The following is a 26,448-nucleotide window of genomic DNA, read 5'->3' on the forward strand; positions in this document are numbered from 1 at the left end:
GGGGGATAAGGACCTTAATTATAAGAAAGAAATTCAGATCTGAAAAGAGAATAGAGAGGAAGAAATAATGCACCTTTTGAAGAAAGCAAAAGATATAAGCAAGAAGGTTCCATGATATTGTGGATGGAACTCTCACATAAAGAAGCAAGAAAATTGTCAAGTAATTTAGATAGGTGAATTTATGGTATCAATAAAAATGGGATCAAGAAAAGTCCATTTAACATATTAGTGAAAAGCGGTCAGTTTAGATCTGTTAGTTGTCTATCTTTATTCAAGAGGAAATTTATGACTAAGAAATAATGAAGCCAAAATACAGGCAAGTAAATGGATAAAAGATTTAAGCTCTTGGGTTGCCCATGGCGTGGCCCTGTGATACTCCCAATCTAAGAGGCACTCTGAAGGGGCTTAGCAGTTAGCAACTTAGCACCAATTCAATGTAATATTCCTGCCTATGGTACCACCGGCCAAGAGGTTAGCTTGTTCAATAGCTGACTGGCTAACCCATGGGAACCATATATTCCCTATGCTTTTAATGATCTGTTCTCTCACATTCAGTACCGGTAACACCAAGTCTCTTCCCTGCCATCCATCAAGATACCTACCATAATCTCTGAGCCTCCTTCAACCTCAACAGTAGTATACCGTTATGAACACATCAAATTGCAAACCTTTAACAGCATGAAAAGATCACTTAAAAATTCATTCGACAATGCCAACCAGCCTATATCACATCTGTTGAGTTATTGGCAAATTTACATTGCATACAATCGGTTTTACTCCTTGCTTAACTTAAAACATTGACATGCCACATGATAACCATCTTCTGCATGATTGTGGTGGCTATTGTGTGGGGTGTGTGTGTGGTGGTGAAGGATTCTCTTACCCAGATGTGCAGTTTTTTTACCCTTTTCTTTTCTGTTCTTTTTCCTAATGAACAAGAATTTAGTTACATTGTATATGAACAACATTGACATTTGACAACTATTAACCATGATCCCTCAATGGCAGTTGTATTATCTAATTAAATAAACAGGAAATTCTTGTCATTTCTGTCTGGCTTTTAAGCAATCACTTTTTTTTTTTGTAGAGTTTGTGTTACTTCTTCCTATTCTAGTATGTTGCTTTTATGCCTTCTGTGTTTATGTTTTTGTGTTCTCTTCTGTAGCAAATCATCAGTTCTACTTGGCTTGGCTTTGACTGTTCCCCTCATGGTGGCGTGCCTATCTATTGCCCTTCCTATATGGATCCGTAATGGCTACGAGTTTTGGGTTCGACGTGTTGACTGTGCAAGTCATGGGGGAAATCATCAAAATTCTGGGACAAAGGAGGTCTTTGCAGCAACTTTCTGTCTCCTTTACATGACCAATAAAACATTTTTACCTACATCATGCATCTTATTTGTGCTTATACCAGAACTCTTGTATGTATGTATGTATGTATGCCCACTGAAAACTCTCACAATTATGCTGGTATTTGGGAACTAGGCCATTATTTCAGCCCACAATATGAAACTTTTATTTTGTGAATAATGTTGCAAGTTGCATTGGCAACATTTACCGACTTTTTAACCTTCACCGGTTGTCTATTTGGTGGATAGAATGTAATACATCTCTTAATGTTGTACCAGTTATGTGACATGGGCTCCTGAATAATGGAGTACTTGGTGCTGGCTGGTTAGGCAAGAACCAAGCCACTTGACTGCCTTTTGGATTTTACCTTATAGGTTGTGTTATGGTTATAGAACTAAGGACTTTTTGATGGGTCTGCCTCCCCTATATGTCACTACATAGTGCTTCTATACTTTATTGTATAGGGTGCATAATTGCATTTTGAGTGGCTCTTTGCCCCATGTCTCACCACATGGTGCAGTTTCGATTACTGGATGCCACTGCTTAGGTGGTGCAACCTAAGAAATTACCTTAGGCAAATATAATCATGAATAATTACATTTAATACATGTCCCCAGACTCCCCACTTCCCTATTCCTTGATAATTGTTGTGATGTGATCAAGCTGATTTCATGGTACATTGTTGTAATCATTTGATGCTAGGGCCTGATAATGTGGATGTGTTTGAAATATTATGGGGCCCCAAGACCCATTTGTGAGTGCTGGGTTCTGCATAACGACATCTAGTATGCTTCCAATTTTGATATTTGTAATGGACATATAATATAATTTGATGCAATGTAATATAATGTGTTATGTTGTTTTATATAATATTATATGTTAGAATGTTGAAGAATTTAAGTGTGGCAGAAATGCTTTAATGTTGTGAATTGTGATGGATGAGTGGGAAAGCTAGAATGTATTGGATCAGAAATGAACTTATGGAAAGGATGTAGCAGTAGTTTCAGTAAGTGATAAAATGAGGGAAAGTAGACTAGGGTGGTTTGGTCAGGTGCAGAGAATAACATTTACATCACCATTAAGAAGTGATCTATTAGACACTGAAGGGGCTAAAAGAGCTTGGGGAAGACCAAAAAGGACATGGGCTGAAATGGTGAGATGATTTAAGGGTCCATAATATAACAATGGATATGGCACAGAACAGGACAGAATGGCAAAACTGGATTCATGTTGCTGACCTGATATGGTTGGGACAAGGTTAAATAATGATGATGATATTCTAAAATAGTTAGGTTGTTCTATTGTGGCCCTTCTGTGATAATGTTGAAGACCCTAGAGAAAAAAGTGCATACAGCACACTGAAAGAAAGCAAAACAGGCATAAAATGTTAAAAAACATGTTCAGTACTTATTGACGTGCATATGCCACTGATATATATTATACGTTCATTTAAAGACATTTAGTTCCATTGTGCTCTTATTTTGATTTTCTTAACTTGGTTCTTAATTGGCTGCGTTTGCTGTGGGCTAATTTCTGCCACTTTTTAATGAGGAGGCACACAAATCTCTGCTGCCCTGTATTTGTTCACTATAAGTTAACAATATATATGATTTGCAATCTTTGCCCCTCATGTTTTGATGGAAGTAGTTTTGGACTGGACTTGGGTAGTGGATATCATGGTGGGTGTCCTCATAACAAATCAAGGGTAATATTTTATATTATATTATCTACAGTTTCTGCTGGTAATTTGATAGCCAAGATCTGTCAATTTTGTTTCTTTATCAGATAATAAATAGGTGAAAAGCTATAGTTAACATGTAGTTTTTTCTTGGTCCTGCCTGCTTGCAAGGAATAATTTTAGAAAGTTGGAAGACTCAATCACCATGATGCACATACTGCTGAATTGCCACTTAGCATCTTGTTTTGAACTAGTATTTCATAATGTGTATAGTTGTACCATTCAACAACTATTGTGATATTTTTCCTGGTTGGGTGTTAGTGATTCTTTAGAAAGGTCTGGTATATGGACTTCAACAGCGCTGGTTTTACAGTGTAATACCAAAACAAATTTGTTGTATTATGCACTATTTACATGAAGTTAAAAGTTATATTGCGGAAAATTGACATCTGATTAAATTATGTGAACATCTTATGAACTGGATCTTAACTGGATTAAATCGGGGTACAGATTCATCCTGATTAAAAGGGTTGATATTTAAGATCATTATCTTGCTTAATCAGGTTAGGTCTGGAACAAATCCAACTTGATGACCATTCCATTGATAGCCTCACTGCTTGTTGATAAAAAGCAGTTGATACTTTATTTATTTGGTTATAGTTATACTTTCAAAGTTCTCTCTTTTGTTCTCCTGCCAATATTTGTTAAGGAATATCTTTGATATTAAAAGTTTTTATTGTGTGTTTTGAATTTGAAAAGAAACCTTTATTTTTGTCTTCACATCCCTTTCTTGGTACCTTCTCAGGGTATTATTCTTGCTGTTTGCATATTGGTTTTTACTGGATCTCTCTTAGCTCTTGGTGGAATAGTATCTGCAAAGCCTTTGGATGATTTAGGATACAAGGGGTGGACTGGGGACGAGAAAGGTTTCACTTCTCCTTATGCATCACCAGTTTATCTTGGGTGGGCTATGGCTTCAACAATTGCTTTGATTGTTACTGGTGTACTGCCTATTGTCTCCTGGTTTGCAACATATCGTTTTTCTATGTCTTCTGCTATATGTGCTGGAATATTTGCTGGTAAGCTATCTCATGCAAATATCATGTCATTTCTAGTGGTGTTTCTCTGGAGTTTATTCAACTATTTGACTGGTGAGTTTGTGGAAAGTGGAATATAACCCTGGTAGTAATATATATATCTACTCACCTTATCTGGCAGTTGTTCTTGTGGCATTTTGCGGTGCATCTTATTTGGAGGTGGTGAATTCCCGGGATGACCGAGTACCTACAAATGGTGATTTCCTTGCTTCTTTACTCCCATTGGTGTGCATCCCAGCAGTGCTATCACTTTTTTGTGGTCTGCATAAATGGTTAGTAATGGCACGTTAACAGTATGTTGTCATTGCAATAGGGATAATGCTGTTTCTTAAATTGGGTATGAAAAATGTTTACAGGAAGGACGATGACTGGAGACTTTCTAGAGGTGTTTATGTATTTGTTGGTATTGGTCTTTTGCTTTCGCTTGGGGCAATCTCAGCTGTTATAGCTATAGTTAAACCTTGGACGGTTGGTGAAACTTGTCTTGTTTTTTGAATAATCCTAGTTTTCAGATTTAACTGCTTGGATTGATTTGTCCTTGGTTATTTTCTTTCTGTATTGACAGATAGGAGTTGCATTCCTTTTAGTTCTCCTTCTCGTTGTCCTGGCTATTGGTGTTGTCCACTACTGGGCTTCAAATAATTTCTATTTGACGAGGGCACAGATGTTCCTAGTTTGCTTCCTTGCATTTCTTTTGGCTTTAGCTGCATTTGTTGTTGGATTATTAGATGGTGAGAATGTCAGCTTTTTCTATTTCATATTTTTCCTACCCCCTAAACGTTGCTTATCAGATGAAATCACTATTCTGTTGGTTTCTTTGTTAACATTGTTGACAAAATTATTTATTTGCAGATAAACCCTTTGTTGGGGCAAGTGTTGGTTACTTCTCATTTCTGTTTCTTCTTGCTGGGAGAGCATTGACTGTGAGTATCATTGCACTCTGTTGAAACAATTATTGAATCTGTATAATTTGGCATTGGGTTATTGTATCTTTGACTTTTTATCTTAGTTGTTGGTCTTAATGGTCATCTTCTCTCTGACAAGTATTTATTTTTTTCAGGTGCTGCTTTCACCTCCAGTTGTAGTTTATTCTCCAAGAGTGTTGCCTGTGTATGTTTATGATGCACATGCTGATTCTGCAAAAAATGTCAGGTTTGTTGTAAAGCATTTTCTGTTTACTTGAATGTTAGTGATCTTATTGTTGGTTATCCTGTGTTCTATCATTTGCAGTCAATTTCTTTGTTTGGTTTATTTGGCATCCAGTATTAATTTATTTCTTTTATCTTATTGGACCTCCGTCAATTGTTGGGCAGTGCTGCATTTCTTGTTCTATATGGGATTGCATTGGCCACTGAGGGCTGGGGTGTTGTTGCTAGTTTGATAATTTATCCACCATTTGCTGGGGCAGCTGTATCAGCAATTACACTTGTTGTAGCTTTTGGGTTTGCTGTATCTCGTCCTTGCTTGACACTGAAGGTTGGTCCCTTCGACTGTATGGCTTTAGGGTGAATGTTCTGTGATGCATTCTTTTAATGTTTGTCTTATGTAAAGTCATCTATTTCTATCTGATAGCATTCCACTCATTTCTTATCACCAGATGATGGAGGATGCTGTGCATTTTCTCAGTAAAGAAACTGTTGTTCAAGCAATTGCTCGATCAGCAACTAAAGTATGTTTGCTTATGCTCTGAGATGGCTTGAATTTACAGAGTATATTTTCTTTTTTTTTTCCAGATTGATAAATCCCTTTATGAACATCATCGTTCCCATATCTTCTTAGTTTGTTATTTGAATCTTGAAGCAATCCAAGTACAATTGAAGTACTGGGTTTTCAATCAGAGAGCATTCGGGACTGAAAACAAGATTGTCAAGTGTGAAAACAGTTGGAAAGTCACAAAGCTAGGCCTGGTTAATGTCTTGATGAATGGGTTTGAAGGAGAATGTTTTAAGATTGAAATCCTGACTAGTACAAGGTCTTTAAGAACGTAATTGTCTGCTTGGGTTGATGATTCATAAACTGATCAACCATCAGCTTCAACAAATTCCTTTCAATTGTAGGGCTTCAAATTTAAACAATGGTGTTTCAAGGTTGTCTAGCCTCTTTTCTAGGATTGGATTTGGAATGTTTTCTGTTTATAGGTGTAACGTGGGCCGTGCCAAAATTTAGACAAATAAATATATGAATAATATGTGTAAATGCACATAATATTTATTAATAATATATACATAATATATATTTATATATTATTAATGTGGGTTGTGCCAGGCCGTGCTGAGCCAGGCATGTGGGCCGTGACAGCCTGTGGGCATTGAACCCTTGGTCCAGCCTGGTCCTGGGTTATGGACTATGCATGGCACGGCACTGCACGGCATTGTAGCACCGCAGGCCGTGCTGGCCCATGGCTGGCCTGATCTGTTTTATGCCTTTACTGTCTATGGTTGAAACTTGATTTTTATTTCTGTTTATGTCAAATTTTATTCTTATTTGAATTTCAGATGTGTTAAGATCAATGTTTAAACTTGTATAGAATCTCTTGGATTTATTGTTTTTGTGGAACTAATATACATGTGCGTACGCATATATTTGAACATACTGATAATTAGATCCAAGGTTTTCGAGAACCTTTGGAGCATACACGATAGTTTTAGATCCATTAATTTAACAATGGATATAGCACTAAACGGCTTGGAATGGCAAGACAGGATTCATGTAGCTGACCCTATATAGTTGGGATACGTCTTAGATGATGATGATGATAAAACTGAATCTCATTCATATTAGGTGCAAATGGTTTTTGATTAGCAGTGGCTTTTTGGCACTGCTTATGATGATCCTGACATTCCTGACATACTCAAAAAGTAGATATTTCACTTGCTATATCACAACTAATTCCAGAGAATTACTCCACTGCCTCTGAAGCTCTTGTAATTTATTGCAGCTGCATCTAGCTGTTATATTTACTCTTGTGATTAATTTTGTTAATCTGTTTAACCTTGCAGACTAGAAATGCTATTTCTGGAACTTATTCTGCACCACAGAGGTCAGCTAGTTCGGCTGCTCTTCTAGTTGGTGATCCTACTGTTATGCGGGACAGGGCAGGGAATTTTGTTCTTCCAAGAGCAGATGTTATGAAATTGAGAGATCGCTTGAGAAATGAAGAATTAGCTGCAGGGTTATTCTTTGCCAGAATGAGAGTTGGTAGGACATTCCGGCATGAATCATCCAGTGATGTGGGACACAGGAGGGAAATGTGTGCTCATGCACGCATTCTGGCATTAGAAGAGGCAATTGATACAGAATGGGTGTACATGTGGGACAAGTTTGGTGGTTATTTGCTTCTTTTGCTTGGTCTAACAGCTAAAGCAGAGCGGGTGCAGGTGAACAAGAATGCTAATGATTTTCTATATAAGTTGTTTATATTTTAGTTGTTGTAGTTGTATTATGGGTTATCCTTTTGCTATGGCAGGATGAGGTCCGTTTGAGACTGTTTCTTGATAGCATTGGTTTTTCGGACCTAAGTGCTAAGAAGATTAAGAAATGGTTGCCTGAAGACCGCAGGCAGTTTGAACTTATTCAGGAGAGGTGCATATATATTCTTGAATTGCATGCTTGTGCAGTTTTTCATCCAAGCTTATCTTATTGTTGGCCGTTATTTTTTTTTTTCTAATTTTATATTATAATTGTTGTAGCTACATAAAGGAAAAAGAGATGGAAGAGGAAATCTTAATGCAGAGGCGTGAAGAGGAAGGCAAGGGAAAAGAGAGAAGGAAGGCACTTTTGGAGAAGGAAGAACGTAAATGGAAAGAGATAGAAGCTTCTCTAATATCCTCTATTCCAAATGTTGGTAGTAGGGAGGCTGCTGCAATGGCAGCTGCTGTTCGTGCTGTGGGTGGTGACTCTGTTTTGGATGACTCTTTTGCTCGAGAGCGGGTTGCCAGCATTGCTCACCGTATTCGCACAGCTCAGCTAGCTCGTAGGGCACAACAGGTTGGTTTTCTTTTATCAAGAGTTAGAATGTGCTTCTAGAATTGGGTGAAGAGGACAAGAGCAGACAAGCTTATATACATGCTGTATAGTTATGTGTCATGTTGTTTTGTTTACTTTGTTTTTTCTTTCCTAACCTGGCAGCATAATGACTATTATCTCATTACACTCATGGACCAAAGTTTTCTTGGCTATGCCTGATTGGGAAGTTGATAAAGGTTCTGAAATGCTTCATGAAGTATTTTGTTGCCACACCATTTATCTTTGCAAAAACAAATCTGGTTCCCAACACCTAGTAAATAAAGCAAAATCTGCAAGCCACAATGAAGTAGGTAGATTAGCAACCGATGAGATTGAGAAGATTCACAAGAGAAACAATATGGCTTCGTTGAGAAGAACAACGGTGATCGGTGCGAAGATGCTCAGTTTGGAAATACAAGCAGATGAACGAGAAGCGATTGAGGTGACGGAAAGGAGTGGAGGAGCCTGGACGAGACTGACTCTAACTTTCGAGGAAGTGAAGTGGTGGAGAAACTTCATTCAGAAGGTGCTCAGGAACCCGAATTGTTCACTGGAGGATAAAAACCGAAATGAAAAGGGTAGAGTTCTCATCCTTGAACTGAAAGAGAACAAGTTGGGTAGGTAGGTTCATCCGCTTGAGTAGTTGGGAAAAAAATTATAAGTTGAGAAACATATGCTCACCTAAAGAGCCATCCAGTGGAGGCTAGAAGCGGTTCGAAAGCTTGCTAAACACTCTAGTTCCCTCAAAAGAAAACCTTGACCACCCGACCTCTCCTTGAGCTCTTCCCTCAGCTTGAGAAAATAAGTAAAGTCGTAAAGGCAAGAGGGCCTTCGTTCATTTCAGTTGACCAAGATAAAACCATTTGGCAAGTGGAAGCAAGCGTTCGTTTGTACCAAACCGGGAACACTTTCGTGGAGAGAAGTGGAACCAGGACTCTTAGCTAACCTCCGTACCCATGAGCTTGTAAGACTCCACCCAGTTGAAGTTCAAATCAGCCCCCTAGAAGATTGTCCCCCACAACGTCCCACAACACATCCCCGCCGTGTATTGAGAACATCTCCCGATGATGACATCATCATTTTTGGGATTGTCATCGGGAGATGTCCCCAATACACGATGGGGATGTGCTGTGGGACGTTGTGGGTGGCTGATTTGGTCTTAACTGAGCCTATTCCTAAAACTCCTAGCTCGGGAAGACACAACAGAAAGATTTACGTACCTCCTTCATCACCAAATAGTACAAACTCCTCAATCTTTGAATCAGAGGGCACCAATGGAGTTGAGGATTTGAGCTCTTTGTGACAAAGGCCGAACCAGATCCTAGGGAGGTGGAGTTCTCAAGGGCCAAAGACCTTTTCACTGGTAAGGAAGTTTAGGGAAGTGTAGAATTGTTCGAACAGACTCATTTGGTTAAACCCTGAGTACAGGATTGATTGTGAGCCAACAAGCCTAGAGAGAGAGAGAGAGAGAGAGAGAGAGAGAGAGAGAGAGAGAGAGAGAGATCGAGGACGAGACTCACATTCCTTTTAAGTATTCATGTTTCTTCTTCTAACCATGGATCTCACTGTTTTCCCCCTTGTACTCTAGATTCGAACAGAGAGCTTTCCCAACCGAGCGTTAACCCAAACTTCCAAGAAAAGTTGGAAAATGGGCATCACAGTTTGGGCAAACATGTAAGGAATGCTATCTTGGAAGAAGGCATAACCCATATGGCTAGGAATTTGGGGATAAGCGAAGAAAAGGGAATTTCTCACAATCAGACTCCAAAAAATGGGAACCGTGGAAATCAGAAGGTTATGTTTGTGAACATCGGAAAGAGGAACTGTAAAAGGGAATTAAAGAGACTTCAATGGAGGCTGACAGATCAAAAGGTAATAGGACCTAGGGCAGATAAGGGAAAATCATTGATCGGAGTTCAATGAAGTTGTCAAGTTGGAACGTCAGAGGGTTGGGAGGCCATCTAAAAAGAAGTTTGGTAAAAGATACCCTGAGAAGAGAAAGACCAGATATAGTCATCCTACAAGAAACAGAAAAAGAAGTGGACAGAAAACTTCTGAGAGCAATTTGGGGAATTCGTGGAAAGAAATGGACTGTCCTTCCTACTCTAGGCACCTCAGGGGGAATCATCCTAGCTTGGAACGAAGAGGAGGTGTCGGGCATTGAGATAGATAAAAGAGAGATCTCAATCTCCATACTCTATACTAATAAAAATGATGGTTTCAACTGGATTCTGACTGGAGCATATGGACCAAATGCTCCTGCATATGGACAAAAAACTTTGGGAAGAGTTAGACTCTCTGCACGAGTTTTGAGCTCCCTTGGGTCCTAGGAGGTGACTTTAATGTCACAAGGTTCTCCCAAGAAAATTCAAACAGAAGATCAGTAACTAGAAGCATGAGGGATTTCTCTAGTTTTATCTTGAGGCATAACCTTTGCGACCTCCCTCTCCACAGCAGCCAATTCACTTGGTCAAATCTACAAAACTTAATAAGCTGCAGACTAGATAGGTTTCTAGTAACTTCACATCGGGCAGAGCACTTTCCTAATCTTCTCCAAGAAATGAGACCTCACTGCACCTCAGATCACTGGCCATTAGTCCTGAGAACAGACCTGGTTCTGAAAGGTAAATCACTATTCAGACTGGAATAAGTGTGGACTTTGCATAAAGATTTTCACAAAAATGTGGCTTTTTGGTGGGAGGAATGTAGAGTTGAAGGCTGGGGTGGTTATAGATCAATGCAAAAAATTGAAATTCCTAAAAGGAAAACTGAAATCCTTGGGGAGAGAAGAATTCAAATCTTTTTCAGAGGAAAAAAGTGCTATCCTTTTGGAGTTGGAAGAACTAGACAAAAAGGAGCAATTAGGAACTCTGGAAAGAGTAGGAAGAAGTAGGAGAGAAGGTCTAAGGAGTTCTTGGGAAAAGGTGATTAGAAAAGAATTGGAGGCAAAGGTCAAGGGTCAGATGGTTAATGGAAGGAGACAATAACTCAAAATGTTTCCATAGTTACGCGTCGCGAAGGCATAGGAAAAACTTCTTCTCAAAAATCAAGGTGGATCAAAGGGAGGTGGAATATGCAAATGGAATCACATAGGCCTTCCTTAACCACTTCAAAAAGTTGTACTCAAGGAGAGCGTCAGAAAGTTCACTTTAAGAAGTTGGAATGGGCCAACTCTAATAGAAGATAAGAGGTCTTGGCTTTGAAAGGGATTTTGAGGAGCAATAAATAAGGGAAGCAGTCTTTGATATGGATGGAGATAGAGCCCCTGGGCCCGACGGTTTCCCCATTTTCTTCTTTCAGATTTGTAGGGATGTTGTAAGAGATGATCTTCTGGAGGTTTTCAACGATTTCCACTCCTTGGCTGTTGTAAACAAAGGAAACAACTCTACCTTTATCTGCCTCATCCAAAAGAAAGACGGCGTCTTGGAAGTGAAAGACTTCAGACCAACAAGTTTAGTAGGAAGTGTGTACAAAATTCTGGCAAAAGTTTTAGTAAAAAGACTTAGAGAAGTCCTATCCTAAGAGAGCTTGTTTCTCCAAATCAGTTTGCTTGCGTGAAAGGAAGACAAATCGTGGACAATATCTTAATAGCAAATGAAATCGTCGAAGATAGAAGGAAGAGTGAAAGGTTGGGTCTCCTTGTGAAACTAGATCTTGAGAAAGCTTATGACAAAGTAGACTGGGACTGCCTTCTCCAAGTTCTGAAATTGAGGGGCTTTGGCATGAAATGGCTGCAGTGGATGAAGGGCTGTATAAGTTCAACATGGTTCTCAGTCATGGTAAATGGAGAGGCCAAAGGTTACGTCAAAGCAAGTAGAGGTCTCTAACAGGGCTGTCCTCTATCCCCTTTCCTTTTCACTCTGGTAATTGATGTTTTTAGCCAGCTAGTGGAAAACGTCAAAAGCCTAAATTTAATTAAAGGTTTTCAGGTAGGAAGAGATACTCTTAATGTCTCCCATCTCCAATTCGCAGATGATGTCATCCTTTTTCTGGAAGCTAACTTGGAGAATATTAATAATGTGAAAACAGTGCTGCATTGTTTTGAATTAGTCACTGGCTTGAGGGTAAATTGCTCAAAAAGTAGCCTAGCGACCATAAACCAAATTGAAGAAACTCTCTTGGATAGCTTCAAGGAAACTCTGAATTGCCGAGTGGAAAACATCCCCGTCTTATTTGGGCCTGCCTCTTGGTGGGAATCAAAAAAGTCCAAGCTTCTAGGAGCCAGTGGTGGAAACATGTGAAATGAAGTTAGCCACTTGGAAATGTTGTTACCTATCAAAAGGAGGCAGGCTTACCCTCGTCAAGGTTTCCCTTGCAAATCTGTCTGTTTACTTCCTCGCGGTGTTTCAGATCCCTGCCAAGGTTAGGTCACAGATTGAGAAACTACAAAGAGATTTTCTTTGGGAAGGTGGAGGTGAAAAAAAAAAGACATCTAGTAAAGTGGAGTCAAGTCTGCAAGCCTAAAGAGGCTGGTGGGTTGGGGATTGGACACCTAAAAGCGAAGAGCAATGCTCTACTCGGGAAATGGTTGTGGAGATTCCCCATTGAAACGAATTCCCTTTGGGTATCTGTCATCACCAGCAAGTATGGGTTAAACGCAAACGGTTGGGACTGCAATCTCCGCTCAAACCGATTAGCTTCCTCAAATCCTTGGAAAGGTATCATTTCTATTCACAACTTTTTTTTTCTTTCACAAGATTTAAAGTGGTTAATGGTACCAGAATAAAGTTTTGGACAGACCTGTGGTGGGGAAATTTCACTATAGCGGAATCTTATCCTAGAATTTTCAACCTCACCCTAAACAAAGAAGCAACCATCTCTTAGTGTCTCCCCACTTCTCCCAATGAAAACAACATAAATTTGAGCCTTAGAAGACCCTTAAGGGACTCGGAGATTAGTGAGCTAACTGATCTCCTCCAGTCTCTCAGAGAAGCCTGCATTTCCCCAAACTCCCAAGACTCCCGTGTCTCGAAACCCCACCCTGTTGGTGAGTTCACTTACAAGGAAGAAGACTTTGAATCTCATGTGGAACCCTCCACCTCCTGGTTTTATCAAACTAAATTTTGATGGCAGTAGCATGGGGAATCCAGGGGCCTTCGGGTATTGGGGGGTCCTAAGGGATGAGAGAGGTAATGTAATAGCTATGTTCTCATGTCCAATTGGAGTGGGAGACTCCTTGAGGGCTAAGGTGTTAGCAGTGTTGGAAGGGGTACAAAGGGCCAAAGAAATTCAAGTCAAAGAAACTGCTTATAGAAGGAGATTCTGCGATTGTTGTGGATTGGCTGAAAGAAGACACTTCCAAGATGTGGAGCTACAGCAATGAGAAAAGAAAATTCAAGTGGCTGATTAAGGATATGGAAGTCCTATGTACTTGGGTTAAAAGAAATGCTAACTCCTTTGCCGATGGATTGGCTAGGCAAGGAGTTTTTAGAAATTCTGGGTTTTGGACTCAATTTTAAGGGTCTGAGTGTTTAAATCAGTTGTACTTCTTTTGTGGGGAGTTGAGTATCTTTAGCTCCCCTTCCCTGTAATATTTTTCCTTTATTAATGAATTCTGTGGTTATTGATAAAAAAAGAAAGTCTTTCCTCGAGGCTCTGGTTGCAGGAGACTCTGGGACTGTGTCTTTCCTTTCAAGAAGATCTGTTGTAAGTTTGTTCCCTCAAGAGTGTGTTTTTTCGTTTGGGAGGCGGGAGGCCTGTCTGAATCGAGTAAACACCTGCGAATTACTGCAGAAGAAAAATCTTGGAAGGCTTTATTATCTCTCCTCACGTCTGCATCCTCTGTTTTCCTGAGGGGGAGACAGCTGATCACCTTTTCATACACTGCCATGTAACCAGCAACATCGGGAACTACTTCTTACAGCTAGTTGGGTACAGCTGGGTGGCTCCTAACCATCTTCAAGACCTGATTTCCCAGTGGCAAGGTAAAGGTCTGAGCAAGAGAGGTAAGGTATACTGGAAAATAGTGTTACATGCTGTGTTATGGGGAATTTGGGAAGAAAGGAACAATAGGTTGTTTGAAAACAAGGCAAAATCCATGAGTGAGCTGTTCCATCATATCAATTATCACTGCAATTTGTGGGCTTCTAGCTCAGAAGTGTTCACAGGAATCAATGTTAATGACCTTAACAGGAATGTTGTCAACTTTCTGTTCTCCTCCCCTTCTATCCCACATACCCCCAAGGCTCCATCAATAAGAAGGGAAGGAGCTTGGACTCTAAGCTTTGACGATAGTGCATTGGGTAGCCCTGGAGTTGCTGGCATAGGAGGAACTTTAAGAGACGAAAATGGGTTCATCTGCTGGGTGTACAGTGGACCGATTGGTATAGCTGACTCTACAAAGGCAGAAGTGTTAGCAGCTCTCACAGGGATTTGCCTAGGCAACAGACTGGGCATTCAGAACTTCTCCATTGAAGGTGACTCAGCAAACACCATGAAATGGTTAGGAAAACAGGAGGCTGGACCATGGAGACTTAGTCACTTCCTAGCAGAGGCAAGGGACCTATTGGCTTCTAAGAACGCATCTCTGTACTGGATTCCAAGGGATTTAAATGCCATTGGTGATGGATTAGCAAAATTAGGTGCCATTCTGGAGACATTGTATTGTGACAAATTCCCTCCTGTGTAATTTTTAGGGGCCTGACCCCTGTTTTGTACTCATACACCTTGTGTACCCCCATTTCTTTTAATGAAATATGTTAACTTCCTTAAAAAAAAAGTAGGGAGATTAGGACAGATACCTTCCTATATCTCTCTGCAGTTACACTTGTATATGGTGATGTTTAAGAGGTTACCAATAGACTTTTGTTCATAAAAAAAAAGATAAAAAAAAAAGATTACCGATAGACAGGAACCAGTGGGCACATATTGCTTTAGGGTCAATTGTATAACGTCTTGTTGTAAATGGGCATTGAATGGCAAAGCCAGGGTTTACAGCTATTCCTGATCCTGTTTATATTCTTTGCTTGGTAGACATAAATGTTCAAGTCATAATAAATACATAACCAGTCAACTCGTATTCACTTATTCATGTGGGGAATTTTGATTGGTTAAAGCCTTTTGGGCACTGTACCTTTTTGTTACCATTAGAAATTGTCATCCAAAACATATCATGGTTTAATTTTGTTGTGTTAATTTGTCTGTTTTTATAAGCTGCTGTTATTGAAGCTTTTGTTGATTGCTGTTTGAGACTTTTAATTGTTTAACTTGACTTATGTTGATTGCTGTTTGAAATGTGTCACTAACTTGGTTGGCAGACGGGAGTTCCTGGTGCTATATGTATTCTTGATGATGAACCTCTAGCTGGTGGAAGGCATTGTGGCAAGATTGATTCCAGCATTTGTCTAAGTAAAAAAGTAAGCTTTTCTATTGCAGTCATGATCCAGCCCGAGTCTGGGCCGGTTTGTCTTTTAGGTACTGAGTACCAGAAGAAAGTTTGCTGGGAAATCTTGGTTGCTGGTTCAGAACAAGGCATTGAGGCTGGACAGGTTGGACTGAGATTAGTTACTAAAGGTGACAGGCAAACTACTGTTGCAAAGGAATGGAGTGTTGGTGCAACATGTATTGCTGATGGAAGGTTTGTGTTTCCTTGTCTACATATCAACATCTACACACACATATATGTGTGTATTTATGTATTCTGTTCTTATTTTGTGTTTATAAGTTCTTCCTCCTTTGCTTTATCTGATTATGAGTCTTATTTTAAATTGGTTTGATTCTGTAAAGCTTTTGGTTCTTATATTATTATTATTGTTGTTGTTATTATTATTATTATGGTTGTTATCATCATCATCATCACCATCATTTTGTTGCTGCTAATGTGAAATATTCAACCATTCCGTTATTATTGATTTTTGCAGGTGGCATATTGTGACAGTGACTATTGATGCTGACCTAGGTGAGGCAACTTGCTATTTAGATGGTGCCTTTGATGCATACCAGAGTGGGTTGCCTTTGCACACAGGCAATGGAATTTGGGATCAGGGAACTGAGGTCTGGGTTGGCATTAGGCCACCAACTGATTTGGATGCCTTTGGGAGGTCAGATAGTGAAGGAGCTGATTCCAAAATGCATATCATGGATGCTTTCCTATGGGGAAGGTGTTTGACTGAAGATGAGATTGGGGCTGTCCATGCTGCTACGAGTTCAACTGAGTATGGCATGATAGATCTACCAGATGATGGCTGGCAGTGGGCAGATTCACCTTCAAGAGTATGCATTTACAACTTTGCATATTGTATTATTGATTTGGTTCTTATGCTGGTTTTTTGAAGGTTTTGATTTATTAAATGTTCAGCTTGTGAGGAACATGAATGCTCATTTTACATCGACAATATTTAACTATTTTGTTCTTGTGTTATTTATTGACTGGTATTTTCTATGTTTAGGTAGATGAGTGGGAAAGTGACCCTGCAGATGTTGATATATATGATCGGGATGATGTAGATTGGGATGGTCAGTATTCAAGTGGAAGGAAAAGAAGGCCAGACCGTGACGGTGTGGCAATAGATATGGATTCTTTAGCGAGAAAGTTGAGAAAACCTAGGATGGAAACCCAAGAAGAAATTAATCAACGGATGCGATCAGTTGAGATGGCTGTTAAGGAAGCTCTATCTGCAAGAGGGGAAGCCCATTTTACAGACCAAGAGTTCCCTCCTAGTGATCAGTCTTTGTTTGTGGACCCAGAAAATCCCCCTTCAAAGTTGCAGGTTAGTTTCTTGATTAGCATAATCCTATTTGGCATGTGTGCTATTCAGATTGTCCTTATGCTTGGCTTGGTGTTCTATCCTAGGTCGTTTCTGCATGGATGAGACCAGCAGACATTGTGAAGGAAAACCGTATGGATTCTCATCCATGTTTGTTTTCTGGGGCTGCAAACCCATCTGATGTTTGTCAGGTATCATTGCTTTGTTTCAGTATGATCTTGATATTCTGTTTCTTTGATCATGCTTCTTGTGACATGCTGCAAGGAATCCCGTTTTGGTTCTTTTAATTACTGCAGTTGTTTTGTACAGGGTCGGTTAGGTGACTGCTGGTTCTTGAGTGCTGTTGCTGTTTTGACTGAGGTTTCTCGAATATCACAAGTAATAATTACTCCAGAGTTTAATGAGGAAGGAGTTTATACAGTTCGCTTCTGTATTCAGGTAATCAAGTCCTGCACCTTAACCATGAGAGCTCAATTTGTTTGTTTTATCTGTGCTCTTAAATCTTTGGTTTGATTTGTGTTCCTGTGATATATAGTCTGCATGCCTTGTTCCCAGCATGTGTTATACTTCACTACTTTATCATTTAGGAAATCTTCATCCATAAACATGCAGCTGACTTGAAGAATTTAAATTGCATTTGGGATCAGGGCCCTGGGTGTGGCCCCTTCTAATTTTAACAATTACTCAACCCTTGCCTGCCCATGTTGCTCCCTATTCGTCAGCTCATTATTAGCATTGTTAATGATTGCTGTTTGCATTTCTGTAGGGTGAATGGGTCCCTGTTGTTGTTGATGATTGGATTCCTTGTGAATCGCCGGGAAAGCCAGCATTTGCTACAAGTAGGAAGGGAAATGAACTCTGGGTTTCAATATTGGAGAAGGCATATGCCAAGCTTCATGGCTCTTATGAAGCACTGGAAGGTGGGCTTGTCCAAGATGCCCTTGTGGACCTTACTGGAGGAGCTGGTGAGGAGATTGACATGAGGAGTGCTCAAGCCCAGATTGATCTCGCGAGTGGAAGACTTTGGTCTCAACTTCTGCGCTTCAAGCAGGAAGGGTTTCTACTTGGTGCTGGAAGTCCATCAGGTTCAGATGTGCACATCTCTTCCAGTGGAATTGTTCAAGGGCATGCTTACTCAGTATTGCAGGTTTGCTAAATTGGTGCCTCTCATCGGAGTTATAGTGTTATACATATTGGGTATCTTGGTTTGAACTTTTCCCCTTTCGCTGTCTGTATTGTGACTGAAGGTAAGAGAGGTAGATGGCCACAAGCTGGTTCAGATCCGAAATCCCTGGGCCAATGAAGTTGAGTGGAATGGACCATGGTCTGACTCCTCACCTGAATGGACTGATAGGATGAAACACAAGCTGAAGCATGTTCCTCAGGTACTTAATCTAGTTGAGTTTTACCATGTAAACTATGAAATTATTCAACTTTTTTATCAGATCTTCATCTTGGAAGCAGTGTGTGGTCTTGGTTTGTGTTGTATAAATTGTCCTATGGTGATTTTATTGTTAGCTCCCCAACCCACCACTTTAAACCCCTGCACATGAAAAAAAAAGATGGAGAATAATATGAAAACAAAAACATAATTCCAAACAGTGTGTTTAGTTTTAGGCTTTAGTCTGATAAATTTCCAAACTTCTATTCCATTATGACTAAGCATTTCTTTTCTGAACAGTCGAAAGATGGCATTTTCTGGATGTCTTGGCAAGACTTCCAGATTCACTTTCGTTCAATATATGTTTGCCGTATCTATCCCCCGGAGATGCGTTATTCTGTGCATGGGCAGTGGCGTGGTTATAGTGCTGGCGGTTGTCAAGATTATGATACATGGCATCAAAATCCACAGTTTCGGTTGAGGGCTTCTGGGCCAGAGGCTTCATTTCCAATTCATGTGTTCATTACCTTGACTCAGGTAGATTTAGCTATTTTTTTGCATTGTTGAACTTTTACTAGGTTCTTGTTTACTGTTTTTTTTTTTTTTTTTTTAACTTGTGGACTTTTTTGCTAGGGGGTGAGTTTCTCAAAGAAGGCAGCTGGTTTCAGGAATTACCAATCCAGTCATGATTCAATGATGTTCTACATTGGGATGCGGATTCTCAAGACACGTGGCCGTCGTGCTGCTTACAACATTTACTTACATGAATCAGTTGGTGGAACGGATTATGTCAACTCTCGGGAAATATCATGTGAAATGGTCCTGGAACCCGATCCCAAGGGATACACTATTGTTCCCACAACTATCCATCCAGGGGAGGAAGCACCATTTGTTCTCTCTGTTTTCACCAAGGCAGCAATAACACTGGATGCTATATGATACAATATGGTGGCCTTCTGTTGGTGAATCATACTGTACTACAGTTGGGGTGCTTCTGCATGGTTTTGGATTGCTCGCCATGTCCTTGGATTGTGCATGCCAGCAGGCAGATTTCAATTGGTTCATAGTTGTTTTCAACAGGGTGAGTCGGTATGTTTATCATCTCAGATCTTTTCTCACTAGTTGGTATGCTTATCATCACTTAAGGCTCTGATTTTAAATGAGTGAAAGATTGCCTTGCATGTGATACTTTTTATTTGTGAATGATACTTAGATGTATGAGATGTAATTATGTTCTTATCTTGTTCTTGGAAAAAGTTCTACTTGAATCTATTAATTTTTAGAAAGTGCATCATTATGTAGAGACTAGACAAATTGGAAAAAGTAAAATATGAAAAAATAGTATTCTCACTGTTGAAATAGATTAAAGGGATGAATAGGTTGATCGAGCAAGAGGCCGAGGAAAGGGAAGACAAATTCATTCTTTTAGATCCCTAATTCTCTATTGGGTCTTCCAATGGCTCCTATGATGGGCCAACAATCAGATTACCACAAATCCATGTGAACCGGACCCGCTTCCATGCACCCTACAAATATTGAATAGCAAGCTCAACCCCAATAAGATGCTTAGCTAAGCGTGTCAACATTATTAAGCCCATTCTAGCAATCCCAAGAAGCTGGTTTCATATTCATGTGTATTTTTTTATGGTTAAAAACAAAATTGTAGTACAATTAAATGGATATTATAAAATTGAAGAGTGTTCACCAAAATGATCTTCACATAGATTGGCCTGAAAAGCTCTTTCATTGGCTGTTCCTGTAAAGGATATTATATTATAGGGAGAGTAACATTTTGGTTGTGATGTTTGTGTAAATGAAAATGGTTAAAATTTAACAAGCATAATTGATTATGTTAAAATTTAGCATCTTAGTTATGTTTAGAAAATTGGTTCTTGAGAAGAATTTCATAAATCGTGGTTTTTGCATGCTTGATGGTCTTAGCTTGTGATTTTTGTGGTCTTTTCCATTACAAACATTTGTTTCGTTGAAGTCTTGGTTCAACAGCCTTGCTGGAGGATTTTTCCATCATGAACCTTCTAATTTTACTGAACAATCATTTCTGTTGAGAGTTATAACTATCCATTGTAATTTGACATACTCAGCTGCCTTGTAAGTTGTCATCTAAAACATTCCCAAGTCATGTAAGTCTTTCATGGATGACCTTTTTCCTTTGTATGATGCGTTTGTGACTTGTGTATGTTTTGATGCCTGTTGTGGAATTATTCAGGTGAAATTTGACAGTTTTATATTCTTTTTTTTTTTGTGGGGGGATTTATTAATACTATAGGGGAATATATGATCTGAGTAGGTGGAGAAAAGTTTAAAAAGTTTGGTGAGAATAGGGTATATAGGTTCCAAATAGAAACTTCAATGAATGGGGTTGAAGGAGTTGAAACTGGAGAAGGCTGCAGATCACAAATTAGTCTTGCAATAGGGACAAATCTAGGCTTACTAGGTAGGCTAGGCTTTATGATGGTGTATTTAAAGCTGATACAATGATGAAAATGATGAACTGATAATCAGAGACCTGGTTTGTTGCAACTGCAGTATTATGAGGACTTTAAGGTAAGCTGATCACTAACTGGTGGTATTACAACCCACACTGCTGTTGCTGCAGTATTGCAAGGACTTTAAGGTTAAGTTAAATTACTAACTGGTGGTATTACAACCCACACTGCTGTTACTGCAGTATTATGAAGAGTTAAATGTAGGCTAGAGATGGTCCAGACTCCAGCCCTACTAGACACTCCTTATCATGCCAAAAGACTAAGGGAGCTCCAAACGGTATCCAATTGTCTGAATTCTAATTCGAATTGGATCCATTTATAATTGGATCAAATATGGATCCACCCCCATCCAATCCGAAATAATCCAATTGGATTCGATTAAAACACATATACTTGTAAATACTTAAAATTTATATTTAACTGTCAGTAAATTTGGTTTGAATGTTGTATTTTCACTAAATTGTCATAGGGTCCGAGTTTCATATAAGTGATTTTTAATTTATTTTGTCATAAATATAATATTAAAGTCATTTTAGTTCATTTTATTAATATAATATTACCACTTTGATTATATTTCATTTAATTTATTTATATAACTTAATATCTGATTACAATCCAAATTTGATTCGGATCTGCTAGATATCCAATGGATATGATCGAATTTGAATTCAAATATGAATATGAACAAATCAAATATGGATCTACCTATATCTGATTCGATTTGAAAGAGAAAAGGTGGTCCTGAATTCAGGAATAGGTGGAATCATCAGAGATCACAAGGTAGAGGTTACCTTTCTGCATAATTGCCCCATTGGAGTGAATATAAGATGCGGCTTGAGTAGTTGAATGGAGTAGTGGAATCATCAGAGATCACAAGGTAGAGGTTACCTTTCTGTATAATTGCCCCATTGGAGTGAATATAAGATGGGGCTTGAGTAGTTGAATGGAGTAGTGGAATCATCAGAGATCACAAGGTAGAGGTTACCTTTCGGGCATATCTTTAAGGGATGCTGGTTTTCTGGCGAACAAGCTGGATGTTTTATTCATTCAGGTTGGCAAATGCCTTGGCTAATGCTTTTTCTATGGAAGGGGTAAATAGGGCTGAGCTCTTTTAAGGGACTGGCCAAACATGGGTAGGCAGTTTAGCTATTGTCTGTAGCTATGATAGAGACTAGAGGCTCTATCCTTGTCTGTTTCTGTACCTTCTCTATAAACTATTTATAGAATCTTTTCTGATCTTTTAGTGATAAAGAATGGTAGTTCTACTTTAGACCTTGTCTTAGTGACAATGTATTGCTATTTTGTTTGCTAAATGTCACTCCTGTTTTATGTAGGAGAAGCCTTGGTTCTGAAATTCCTAAAAACCATTGTTCAAGGTCAGAACTACTAGAAATGTTAAGTCCTATAAGAAATTGTATAGAAAATGTAATTAAGCAAATTAATAAACTCTTGCTGGGCTGTTTTGCACAATAATTTGGTAGGTAGCAATTGGCCGTAGTGTTGTGTTTTTGTTGGGATGTCCAAAACATGCTTGCTGAATGCTGATTGCTTTAAAGTGCTCTTCTTAATTCTATGACATGGTTATTGCATTGTCATTTTTCCCCCCTCTAAAGCCGACTTGATATATTTTGACAGATCCAAGGGCTGTGGTTGAATCTTGGCAACAAGGGCAGCATTTGGCAGCAATTTGATGGGATTCTTCAGTTGTGCTCTTTTGTGACCTCAGGGCTACACGGGATCCATTATTCTTGGATGAAATGGACATATGGAAGATCCAACTTTTGGGTTAAAGCCTTAAAAGGGCAAATGGTGTGTATGGGGACGGAATGAATAGGCACTTCTATCATTCCTTGTGTGACGGTGTCAGAGGAGGGTTGGTGGTTCAATCTGTAAATAGTGGTGTAACGGGGCTGGAATGGTATAGGTGTTGTCAAAGTATTGTAAAGTTAAAAAAATGAGGAAAAGAAAAGAAAAGGAATAGAAAAATAAATTATTGTGTTTTTCATTGGGGGGAGGGAATAAGATGGGCCATGGCAGCTGGGAAGGGGTTTGCTTTGAGTTTCAGCTGCAGTTTTTCTCAGTTGGCCACTGTAGAGAATGCTTCTTGTATTGTATGTATATCGTTCTTTTTCTTGCAATATAATGCCCCCAATTTTTAATGCTTCATTTAACAGACTCGCCTCTCTCTCTCTCTCTCTCTCTCTCTCAGTGTGGACTTTGATTTGTACTGGGACTATCAGTATGGGAGTGCAAATTTGGGTTTACTCTTTTATTAAGGTTTTACTCGAGTATGGTGGATTGGTAGGATGGCAACATTTTAATCAATTGAGGGTATAAACCAATTATTTCAGTTTCTTGGATTCCATAAAAACATTGTCAAGGTTTTTGAGGTTGTCCAATTACCAACCCTCTGGAAGTTGAAGTGATCTTCTCTCCTTCCTCTAAATTTCCTTGGGCTTAAAAAAGTGTATGTCAAAACGATTATTTCTTTCGACATTTCCATTTGATCACGTTAATCTGCCGTTGCATTCAAACATAATCCGCAATGCAAAACATGCCTAGTTATTCTACCTTTTATTTACTCGTTATTAACAGTGTAAAGATGCATTCCGTATGATACATCAATTTTAGTAAAATGATTTGCTTGCTACATCAATCATCATATTCTAATTGCCAAACACTTGTCATGATAAATGTTGCACGGTTGGAGCTTTGTAGTGTTGATAATGCTTAAATTCAGCAATGAAAAATGCCAATACAAGCAATAAGAGATATCAAAACTCTCCCTGTTTTATATTATGACAAAATGATGGCAGGGAAGATCAAATTTTCCGTTTTCTTTTACAACTTTAACCTCTTACTCTCTCTGTCCATGGAAGGATGCAATAGTGTGGGCCCATCTGTGGAATTCTTAGATTGGGTTTGGAGGAACAAGTTCATCCTGAAGAACATATATGGAGTAATGTGGGTCCAGCTGTATTGAGCAATTGGAAGCGTCACCCACTTGAAATGTAAGGTTTAGTTTGGGAGTGCTTAAAAAAAATTGCTTATTCCAATAAGCACTTTATTTGTGTTTGAGAAATAAGCCCGAATTAAGTGCTAATAAGCACTTATTTGAGAAGCTCAAATTTTGGGCCTATTTTTAAATACTCATTTTTTTTTTTTTTGTCTATCTTGGCCTGCCTTGTCATTTTATAAATACCTGTACTACCTCTGTTTAAAATAAGTGCCTTTTCACCAAATGCTCATAAGCACTTGTTAGAATAAACACTTATTTTTCAGCATATATTTTTCAAATAGGCGTGCGCATACACACACATATATAAATTAAATATATTTAAAACATTATTTGTATTTTTATATTTTCTTTTATTTTAAGAAGATTTATTTGTCAAAGAATATTGTTAACTAAAATATTTTAAGGATTTTGGTCCCCACGGGAACCTGATTCCATCGGGGATTGGGGATTTATTTCATAATCGGGGTTGGGACAGAGAATATAATCCCCACCCCCAAGCTTGCCTCGTTATCGAGCTTGCATCGTATGTCGCCTAGGGGGTAGAAAATTGTTTATCCCCACCAATAGAAAATTGCCAAAAACCAAAAGACTTGGAATCTAAGAAACAGGTCTAACGGATACATTCGTAAGTTAGAAGAATGATGGGTTCTTAACATTGAAGGGGGTGAAGCTGCTTGATAGTAGGGCATTTGTAGATGAAGGCATGAATCCTGAAGAATGCATAGCCCAGTGTTGAAGTAACTATTCTTGTACAACTTATGTGAATCTATATCTATATATTAAAATGCAATGTGCCAAGTTGGCACTTTCCTGCTCTATGGTTTATTCTCAAAGCTACTCATCTTTTTTATTTTTGTTTTTTTTTCTAATTTTAAAATCGAACAAAATAACACAAGTTATAGGACTTTTAGCACTCATCATTAAAACACTATTAACTCTCTCTCTTTCTCTCTCCCGCCCCCCCCATTAACTCTTTTAATAATCTCTCATTAATTATGCCATTAACTCTATCCTTCAATAACTCATGCCACTAATTCAATGATATATTTGCATTAAACTATAATTATCAATAAAGGTTTATTATATTGAAATAGAGATATTCAATGATACATTATTGTGCTAAATAATCTACTTCCATTTAAAATTATAATCCTTTTACATTCCATTTGAAAATAATAAAAATTAATTAAGCATAATAAAAATAATTTAGTAAGTTAAATAAAATGAAATAATTATTAATTATTGTTATTGATGAAAATACTTTTTATTAATATAATAAAAATAATTTAATTAATAAAAGGAATAAGATAAATAAAGATGAGTTATCAATCTAACGATTATTAGTTTTGTAATTAAATTTTATTAATTTAAAACCAACTGTTTCACTAAAAAATAAAAATTTATATAGTTAATTAAATTTCATTTGGGATTTAAATTTAATAAAAGCTTAATATACTTAAATAAATTCAAATTTTACTAATTTTAAAAATTAATAAAAAAATATTAGTTTTAAACATAGTTTAATTATTTTAAAACCAATTGAAATTCCATTTAAAAAATAAGGAGAATTATAAAAAAACTCCTTGGATTTTCTAACAATCCTATCAAACTCCTAGTGTTTTGAATCTAACAAAAACTTCCCCTATTGTTTTGAAAAAAAGGTGCAAATACCTTCCTTTAGTCAGCATTCCAAATAAAAGAATGTTGATGTAGTGCATTAATTTTACCTCACTGCAACCTGTTTACATTTTGGCTAAGAAGAGTAACAAGAATTATTTATTGAAAGTTGCCTAGCAAAATAAATTAGTGGAGGAAGTTGAAACTTTAAGTTATGTATGATGGTACATTAACAAGGAGAATGATATTTTAGTAACTCCAATGTCTTTATTATTGAAGAGCCAAGGGAAAGGAGGTATTTTCACTTTTTTTTTCCTCAAAACTATAGGGAGGCCTTTGTTAATTCAAAACACGAAGGTGGTTTATAGAATTGTCATAAGGGGATGTTTTTCTTATAATTTTACCTGAAAATAATACAAAAATAATAAAAAGTAACATTAAGATGCAAAAAAAAAAAAAAAACTTCAATTGAACTTAGGTGAACACCATTTAATTGAAAATGTCATAAATAAAACTCATGCTATCACACGATTAGTACTAATATAAATGGAGGAAGCGATTATGTGTTTTGGGTAGTTATTTAGTATGTGTTTGGAATCGTGGGCGTTTATTTGCTAAATATTTGCACTTGATTTGTTTTAACTGAGAAAAACATTAATGAATCTGTTTATTGACATTAGGTGCCCCTAGGTGCCATTAGGCACCATATAAGCAAAAAATTAAGTAAACACTTACCTATTTGGGGAAGTGTTAAAACGAAGCTTCCCCCAATGATAAGTACGCACATATATCAATGCCCTATGGATATGAGTCGGCATAATAGAAAAATACAGAAGTGACATCTAATCGATATTGTTGCCATTTCTACAGCCCCCCACAATGTCCCACAACACATCCTCGCCGTGTATTGGAAACATCTCCTAATGATAGTATCAGAAATGATGATGTCATCATTGGGAAATGTTCCCGATACACGGCCGGGATGTGCTGTGGGATGTTGTGGGGGGCTGATTTGAGCTCGTCAGTGTAGCTTCTACCGAAAATAGGTCCGTGGTAAAGTCAATTTATTGGCTCATAAATGTAAATTTTT

The 26,448-nt window shown here is 38.2% G+C and overlaps 1 protein-coding gene across 9 annotated transcripts in view; it reads left to right on the forward strand.

Annotated features, from left to right (window-relative positions):
• The window catches only part of DEK1 (calpain-type cysteine protease family), a 51,840-nt gene extending 28,952 nt beyond the window's left edge, over window positions 1-22,888 (forward strand). For 6 of the 9 annotated variants that reach the window (XM_010259362.3, XM_088892382.1, XM_088892383.1 and 3 more), the window contains 22 exons: window positions 1,166-1,328; window positions 3,833-4,106; window positions 4,246-4,396; window positions 4,481-4,592; window positions 4,690-4,855; window positions 4,977-5,047; window positions 5,185-5,276; window positions 5,438-5,600; window positions 5,722-5,793; window positions 7,124-7,501; window positions 7,591-7,706; window positions 7,814-8,111; window positions 15,386-15,705; window positions 15,989-16,340; window positions 16,517-16,837; window positions 16,921-17,025; window positions 17,144-17,272; window positions 17,601-17,981; window positions 18,082-18,219; window positions 18,516-18,752; window positions 18,849-19,304; window positions 22,358-22,888. In XM_010259362.3, the coding sequence (XP_010257664.1) occupies window positions 1,166-1,328; window positions 3,833-4,106; window positions 4,246-4,396; window positions 4,481-4,592; window positions 4,690-4,855; window positions 4,977-5,047; window positions 5,185-5,276; window positions 5,438-5,600; window positions 5,722-5,793; window positions 7,124-7,501; window positions 7,591-7,706; window positions 7,814-8,111; window positions 15,386-15,705; window positions 15,989-16,340; window positions 16,517-16,837; window positions 16,921-17,025; window positions 17,144-17,272; window positions 17,601-17,981; window positions 18,082-18,219; window positions 18,516-18,752; window positions 18,849-19,154 (4,345 nt within the window). In that variant the 3' untranslated portion in view covers window positions 19,155-19,304; window positions 22,358-22,888. The remainder of the gene's footprint in view (window positions 1-1,165; window positions 1,329-3,832; window positions 4,107-4,245; window positions 4,397-4,480; window positions 4,593-4,689; window positions 4,856-4,976; window positions 5,048-5,184; window positions 5,277-5,437; window positions 5,601-5,721; window positions 5,794-7,123; window positions 7,502-7,590; window positions 7,707-7,813; window positions 8,112-15,385; window positions 15,706-15,988; window positions 16,341-16,516; window positions 16,838-16,920; window positions 17,026-17,143; window positions 17,273-17,600; window positions 17,982-18,081; window positions 18,220-18,515; window positions 18,753-18,848; window positions 19,305-22,357) is intronic. The other 3 variants (XM_010259363.3, XM_088892388.1, XM_088892387.1) reach the window with 1 other exon arrangement.
• Window positions 22,889-26,448: the final 3,560 nt, after the last annotated feature.

This window comes from Nelumbo nucifera, chromosome 7 (genome assembly GCF_055504915.1).
Source record: "Nelumbo nucifera cultivar China Antique chromosome 7, China Antique-T2T, whole genome shotgun sequence".
Classification (NCBI taxonomy): domain Eukaryota; kingdom Viridiplantae; phylum Streptophyta; class Magnoliopsida; order Proteales; family Nelumbonaceae; genus Nelumbo; species Nelumbo nucifera.